This window comes from Panthera pardus, unplaced genomic scaffold (assembly GCF_024362965.1).
Source record: "Panthera pardus isolate Hobbes unplaced genomic scaffold, ASM2436296v1 HiC_scaffold_14, whole genome shotgun sequence".
Taxonomy (NCBI): domain Eukaryota; kingdom Metazoa; phylum Chordata; class Mammalia; order Carnivora; family Felidae; genus Panthera; species Panthera pardus.
This window is the reverse complement of record NW_026526699.1, coordinates 2,124,586-2,132,423: the sequence shown is the minus strand read 5'-3', so window position 1 is coordinate 2,132,423 and position 7,838 is coordinate 2,124,586. Positions and strand designations below refer to the sequence as shown.

The 7,838-nt window shown below is 61.8% G+C and overlaps 1 protein-coding gene across 1 annotated transcript; it reads left to right on the top strand.

Annotated features, from left to right (window-relative positions):
• The first annotated feature begins 621 nt into the window (after positions 1 to 621).
• On the top strand, positions 622 to 2,810 carry FZD10 (frizzled class receptor 10). Its single transcript, XM_019433786.2, has one exon. It carries the CDS (start codon positions 1,047 to 1,049, stop codon positions 2,790 to 2,792), a length of 1,746 nt encoding a protein of 581 aa, XP_019289331.2. The 5' UTR covers positions 622 to 1,046; the 3' UTR covers positions 2,793 to 2,810.
• Positions 2,811 to 7,838: the final 5,028 nt, after the last annotated feature.

Below are 7,838 nucleotides of genomic sequence, written 5' to 3'. Positions count from 1 at the left end.
GAGCCCTCGCAGGAGCGGCCCTAAAATCCGGATTCCCCCGGCCCCTCCCCCTGCCCCGAGCTCTTCCCTTTGAAATTTCAAAGGCAGCCCCTCCCCGGAGCCGCGGCCCGGAGCGCAGGCCTGGTGACTCCCGGGCCTCGGGAGGATGCGGGCAGGTTTACAAGCCGAGGGGCCACTTTATGGCCAGGGCTGTAAAACGCAAATCCCACCTCGCTTTGAAAGCGCCCCCCGCCCGGGGCCCACCGTCAGGGCGAGGGAAGATGCGCCCCCCGGCCCCCCGCCGCGGACCACCCGCCCGCTCCGCCGGCCCCGTCTCCGAACTTCGGCGAGCCGGGCCCCCCGGCGGCGCAGGGGGGCGGGGGGGGGGGGGAGGGGACACACGGGGCTTCCCCGGGCGGGGGCGGGGCGCGCGGGGGGGGGGTGGGGGGGCGGCGGGCGGGCCGGCGGGGGGTCCGGCCGGCGGGGCGGCGGGAGCGGGCGCCGGGCCGGCTTTCTCATGCAAAGCGGCGGCGGGGGCGGGGCGCGCGCCCGGGGGGCGGGGCCTGTCGCCGCCCGGCCGCGCTCCCCCCGCCCCCCCCTCGCCTTTTGCGCGTCTTCTCCGCCCGGGACGCGCGGCGCCGAGCAGCTGCGGCCGGGCCCGGCGAGGCCGGCGCGGGAGGGAGGAGGCGCCGCCAGCCGGCCGGCCACCGTGCGCCCCGCGCCGCCGGCCTCCCGGACGCGCTCGCGGAAGAGCCCAAAGTTTGCCGCGGCCGGGAGCCGCCGCCCGCCGGGAGCCCGGGGCCCGTCGCGCTTCCCGGTACTGTTGGCCAACTTTGCCCGTCTCTCCCCCGTCCCCTCCCCGTCGCCTCCCCACCCCTCCCCTCCCCTCCCTCCGCGGCCCCCCACCTCGGCCGAGGCCGGGGGCGCGGAGCGCAGCGCTCGGGCCGGCCGAGCGGGCATGGGCGGGGGCCCGAGCGGGGACGGGGAGCCGGGGCCCGCGGCCCGAGCCGGGCAGCGGCGGCGCTGAGGGGAGCCGACCTCCCCGCCGGGGCACCTCCGACGCCAGCATGCCGCGGCCGGGCCCCCGCCTGTGGCTGGTCCTGCAGGTGATGGGTTCGTGCGCCGCCATCAGCTCCATGGACGCGGAGCGCCCGGGCGACGGCAAGTGCCAGGCCATCGAGATCCCGATGTGCAAGGACATCGGCTACAACATGACCCGCATGCCCAACCTGATGGGCCACGAGAACCAGCGCGAGGCCGCCATCCAGCTGCACGAGTTCGCGCCGCTGGTGGAGTACGGCTGCCACGGCCACCTCCGCTTCTTCCTGTGCTCGCTGTACGCGCCCATGTGCACCGAGCAAGTCTCCACCCCCATCCCCGCCTGCCGGGTCATGTGCGAGCAGGCCCGGCTCAAGTGCTCCCCGATCATGGAGCAGTTCAACTTCAAGTGGCCCGACTCGCTGGACTGCAGCAGGCTCCCCAACAAGAACGACCCCAACTACCTGTGCATGGAGGCGCCCAACAACGGCTCGGACGAGCCCTCCCGGGGCTCCGGCCTGTTCCCGCCGCTCTTCCGGCCGCAGCGGCCGCACAGCGCGCAGGAGCACCCGCTCCGGGACGCGGGCCCGGGGCGCGCCAGCTGTGACAACCCGGGCAAGTTCCACCACGTGGAGAAGAGCGCCGCGTGCGCGCCGCTGTGCGCGCCCGGCGTGGACGTGTACTGGAGCCGCGGCGACAAGCGCTTCGCCGTGGTCTGGCTGGCCGTGTGGGCCGTGCTGTGCTTCTTCTCCAGCGCCTTCACCGTGCTCACCTTCCTCGTCGACCCGGCGCGCTTCCGGTACCCCGAGCGCCCCATCATCTTCCTCTCCATGTGCTACTGCGTCTACTCCGTGGGCTACCTCATCCGCCTCTTCGCCGGCGCCGAGAGCATCGCCTGCGACCGCGACAGCGGACAGCTCTACGTCATCCAGGAGGGGCTGGAGAGCACCGGCTGCACCCTCGTCTTCCTGGTCCTCTACTACTTCGGGATGGCCAGCTCGCTGTGGTGGGTGATTCTCACGCTCACCTGGTTCCTGGCGGCGGGCAAGAAGTGGGGCCACGAGGCCATCGAAGCCAACAGCAGCTACTTCCACTTGGCGGCCTGGGCCATCCCGGCGGTGAAGACCATCCTGATCCTGGTGATGCGCCGGGTGGCGGGGGACGAGCTCACCGGCGTGTGCTACGTGGGCAGCATGGACGTGAACGCCCTCACCGGCTTCGTGCTCATCCCGCTGGCCTGCTACCTCGTGGTGGGCACTTCCTTCATTCTGTCCGGCTTCGTGGCGCTCTTCCACATCAGGAGGGTGATGAAGACCGGCGGGGAGAACACGGACAAACTGGAGAAGCTCATGGTGAGAATCGGGGTCTTCTCGGTGCTCTACACGGTGCCGGCCACCTGTGTGATCGCCTGTTACTTCTACGAGCGCCTCAACATGGAGTACTGGAAGGTCCTGGCCACCCAGCACACGTGCAAAACGAACAACCAGACCAAGAGTCTGGACTGTCTGATGGCCGCCTCCATCCCCGCCGTGGAGATCTTCATGGTGAAGATTTTCATGCTGCTGGTGGTGGGTATCACCAGCGGCATGTGGATCTGGACGTCCAAGACCCTGCAGTCCTGGCAGAACGTTTGCAGCCGCAGGTTCAAGACAAAGAGCAGGAGGAAACCGGCCAGCGTGATCACCAACAGTGGGATTTACAAAAAAGGCCAGCATCCCCAAAAGACGCATCTGGGGAAATACGAAATCCCTGACCAGCCTCCCACCTGTGTGTGAACTGGCTCGTGGGGGGGGGGGGGGGGCGGTGTGGGGGGGACGGGGGGTGGGGGGAGGCTGGAGTGGAAAACTTTTCCCAGACAGGATACAGTGGCAGTCAGAGCCATGGGTCGGTCGGTTGGTTTTTTAAATAAAAGTGAAAGAAAAAAGTTTTTGCCCTGAAAGTCAGGATGCTGTGATAACACTGAAAGTAAATATGAGCTTACAGGTTTGTTGTTGTTGTTGTTGTTGTTGTTGTTCTGTTTTGTTTGCGGAAGGAGAGCCCCTCGGGGTTAAGTAACCCCTGGTGTAACTAATTTGTGGTAAAGTGGTTGGTTCAGCTTCCAGGAGAAAACTTTTGTTTAGAACCTTCCGTAAATGCACGGTGCTATGTTGACGTTGGCTTTGCTACCCATTTGCAAATCAGAAGGGATGACTTCTCTGTCAGTTAAAGAACTTCTTTCTGCTGGGTGGCGTGGAGGGGGACGGGGAGGGAGGGAGGGAAGAAGGCGAAGCGGGTGTCCAGGAAGGAGCCATCCCCGGGGGCCCACCCCCAGGAGGGCTGTGTATGGGACAGCAGTTTCTGTGCAGACAGGAAGAAAGGGGAGCCCTGACAATTCAGTACACTCCAGTGGATTCGGAGTCACTTAAAATAGACTCCAGCCTTCACAAACGGTCTTTCTCCAAGACAGAAACTGTCACCAAACCCCACATTTGCAAATGCAAACAATGTGCGATACATTTCTTCCCTCTTTCCTTGAAAACGAAAAGACAAACAAGTATTTTGCTGTTCCAGAGAGACGACAAAAGAAATCTCAACAAAAGCACGGGGAGGCCCAGCCCTCAGAAACCCTCTAGTGTTAACATTTTGTGGCTTTTTAATGGAAACCAAGCCAATGTTATACACGTTTGGACTGATTTGTGGAAAGGGGGGGGGGGAGGGGAGAAAGATCATTCAAAAGTACCCAAAGGGTTTATTGACTCTTTCTATTGTTAAACAAATGGTTTCCATGAATAGATCCAGAAGCACTAGACAAGTCTGGTGTAACCTCTCTACCACACCCGGAAAGAGTGGTGCTGCTTGTGTATATTTGTAATACAGGGTATTTTTCACGCTCCACTATTTTTATTAAAAATAAAATCTGTTCTCTAGTTCGGTGCCCGTCCCTTGTGCATCATGACGTTTCCCTCTCCCGAGTGTGGAGAGACTAGAGAAAACTTCCCCTCTGTTGGCTTTTCGGGCAAATCCCGAGTGTGCGTCTCTTCCTAGAGATTACGGTGCTCCGTACGGAATGGCAGATGGGCGGATGCAAGGTAGGCAGAATGATTTAATCTCGAGTTTCGGTGGAATTAACGCAGGAAATGCGGAAGGCTGGATGTGAGGGCCTGGTTGGAGACGCTTCCTCAGGGAGTGACTTGGCTGCAGAGTGGGGGTACCCTGGTGAGCCCCGGACCAGCCTCCGGTAATATCTCTGGGGAGCGGGGCCAGCCCAAGTACGAGGACCAGATCGGAGTAGTGTTCAGTTTCTTGCTGGGATCAGGTTGTGCCTAGACGGTTCTGTGCACCCGTCCAAAGCGTGCTGGCTTTGTGGCAAGTCTCGGCCATGTTTACGAAACAGATTATAGACCTGGACAGGAAGAAAATAGCTGCTAAGGGTGGGCAAGTCGTTAAGGAGAAGTTAATCAGCTTTGTATGTCTGTGAACTTGGTTCTTCTCCTGTGTTGGCTGCGGGAGGGACGTAGGTAATACCTGAAGGGAGCCCAGGTTCAGCGGTCAGAGGCACAGCTACACTCAGGTCCTAACCCGGAGTTTCCAAGGGCACGGTCCAGACCCACTGCCGTGGGAAACCGGCAGAATAAACCACGCTATCCGTGGGTCGTGGTGAAGTCAAGCTCTCGGTTGAACAAAGAGCCCATAAGAATTTTGAACGTGTGTTAAGGGCTTACTAAAGACGGACAGAAGCCTGGAGTCAGGACAGCCTGTTTCTTGAAGAGGGTGTTTAGGAATTGAGCCTGGTGACGGTAAGGCCACCCTCGCATCGATACCAGAGCTGGGCAAAGGTACGGGTCGGTGTGGGGGCACCACCTCCCGTGGACGTGTATGGCTGCGGCCTTCCCGAACAGGGACCCCGGGTAGTTTGGGATGACGTTCGAGAAACACCACCTGAGTAGGCAAATTAATTCAGAATAAAATCCAAAATAGCCTTCAGAGCATTGAAAAAGAAAGACAAAAGTTTTTTTTAAATGCCCGCAAATAAAAACCTATTTGTGGACCGTTCCCGCCCAGCTCCCCCCCCCCCCCCGAAAAGACCATCTAGAGATACTCGTGTATGGGGTGTATGTATGTACGTCATGTTCCCTTAAAGTGACTCTTAGGAAAAGTAGAAATGACGTGCTGACAGAGCTTTGGAAAGTCTGGAAAGGTAACACTACGGAGAGCTGCTGTGAGCATCAGAGCTGAGTGTGACCCCCAGATTCCTCCGTGGTGAACCCCGCGGACATCTGCCCGCGTTCGGCTGTGTCGGCCGCAGACCTCAGTCCCCGGGAAAACTAAGTTCCGCGGCAGTGGCATGCGTTTCGGCGTGGATACAGACCGCAGGAGTCGTGTTCGCAGATGTCAGGGGCTCTTACCACACGGTCGGGGCAGGGGCACGGGGCGGGGCCGAGTCGGCCGGAGATGCGTGCCCGTGGCCACAGAAGGGATTTCTTACCAAACTGCTTCTTGGGGCGCTTTCCTGCGGAGCCCCCATCTGACCTGGGTCACGCGCAGATAATTTGTGAATTTTAGGAGAAGCATCGAGGCTCGAAAGCACAAACGCCACCACTAGGCCCTCGGGTCCTCTCGAGCCGGACTCGGGACTTCCGCAGGAATTGTCGCCTGCCTTAACGTGGTGATTTCCCAGCCTCCCGGCCCTCGCCTTCGCTCCAGGGAGACGGAAGCCCGCTTTGGGGGACGGATCCCAGCCGCGAGGTCGTGGTGAGAAGCCCAGAGCAGGGGACTGTCCAGAGTCACGCTGCAGTGCGTCCCCGTGTGTTCCGTCATTCTTTCCCTCTGCCGCCCAGCTCCTCGCCACCTCCTCCGTGCCAGCGCCCGGGAAACGGGGCACCGTGGCTCCGAGGTCACGGCCCGGCGCGGGAGACCAGCACGCCGTGAAAGGGGCTCGTGAGTGACGCGTCTTCTGTGTACTTCTGTTTTGAGCGGGGGAGGCCGACCAAGGGTGGCCCCAAGTGCACCAGACAGCAGATCCCACACGAATCGTCTCACAGCAAGGCGATGCTGCAGGGACACGGCAATGGCCAGGGCAGAAGCCGTGAGCCGCGCAGAAGCTTCCGCGCGGCCCTCGCGGTGCCCGACGCCCGGCGGAAGTTCCCGGCGTGGTAACAGTAACTCCAGCAGCAGCGGAGACAGCAGTCGTTGTTGCTGGGCCGAGTGCTTTCCTGGAGTCTCCTTTCATGGTCGCCCAGAGAGGTGCCGCTGTCAGCCCCACTTTCCCTTGGGGCCCAGAGAGGTTCAGTACATTCCCAGGGTCACCCAGCAAGTAAGAATTAGAGCCGGACAGGACAGGCAGTCTGGTCACAGGTCCTGGACCACCGACTGCCTCGGTTCTTGTTGAGCGAATGAACGATCGCTGAGCACTGGATGCCACGTGCTTGCTCGATCCACTGACCCTTTCTGGCAGGACCGTTCTCATCCCCGTGCCGCAGATGAGGACAGGGGACCACAGAGAAGTTGAGACACGAGACACGTGCCCAAGGCCACGCGGGGAGCCAGCAGGAGCCCGATCGTGGACCTGGCTGTGTGGCTCCAAACCCACAACCGTGAGCACCGGCCCTCCCACCTCTCTCCATGGTCCTAAGGACTCCAGTGTGTTGAGTTCCTTGGCCTTCACAGCAGCCGCCCCATGCCTGTGCCGTGAGCCGGGGGGGGCAAGGGCATGCTGGCACGGAGCACAGGTCGCCTCGCCGGCTTGGGAGATGACAGGAGGGGGTGGCAGCTGCTTGCTGCGCTGGCTGGAGAGTGAGCCCAAAGGTGGGCGCTCAGGGGGCGGGGGCAGCAGGGCTGGGCCCAGATGGGCCGGAGGGGCCGGGTGGTCAGGGACGGCCACGGTTTTGACTGGGGTGGCCAGGGGGCGCTCGCCAAGACAGAAGAGGACAGGTGGCCGCAGGCCGGAGGAGAATGGAAGGGGAAAGTAGCAGGAGACGGGGCCTCTGATGTGCCGGGTGGAGGTCAGCACGCAGGCTGTGCCTGGGCTGCGGGACTTGGGAGGGAGCCTGGGGCCAAGGGTGGGTGTCCCAAAGCGGTCAGGGTTGGAGGAGGGTTTAATTGGGAGCAGAGGAAGGAGGAGGAAGAGAGGGATGAAGGAAGGAGTGGGGAGGGGGAGGAGGGAGGGAGGAAGGAGGGAAGAAGGAGGGAGGGAGAAGAGGAGAGAGGGGGAGGAGGGCAGAGGAAAGAAGGAGGGGGGCGGGTGGGGAGAAAGAGGAGGGAAGGGAGGAGGGAGGGGGAGGGAGGAGAAGAGAAGGAGGGAAGGAAAGAGAGCAGAGGAGGGAGGGAGGAAAGAAGATAGAGGGGAGGAGGAGGGAGGGAGGACGGAGGAGAGAGGAGGAGGAGGGAAGGAGGAGGGAAGGGGACAAGCGGAGGAAGAGCAGCCACTAAATTTCTCAGGGTCACAGTGGGAGTGTTGCGGGAGATCACGTGACGGTCTCATCTGGAAGCAGATATGTGGTCCAGATAGAGGTAAGGGGAGCTAGGAGGGTGGGCGCCTACGAATCCCTCCCCGCCACCCTCCGGAGCCTGGGGCATTCGCCTCTCTCTCTAACTGACCCCTTGGGCCACCCAAGCAAAATTAAAATGATCTCCACGGGCTGCTATTCTTTAATCCTCTACCGGCGCCCGCGGGAATGCTGCTTCAAGACCGAAAACAGAAAACAAAAGTCAAGAAGTGACGCCAAGCAGTGGATGTCCTCCGATTTCCCACACCGCCTTCTCGGGGCTGCAGACAAGAGACCGGGGTCCAAGCTGGCGCCTGACACTTGCAGGGCGCGGGGCCGCCGTCTGATCTGGGACCG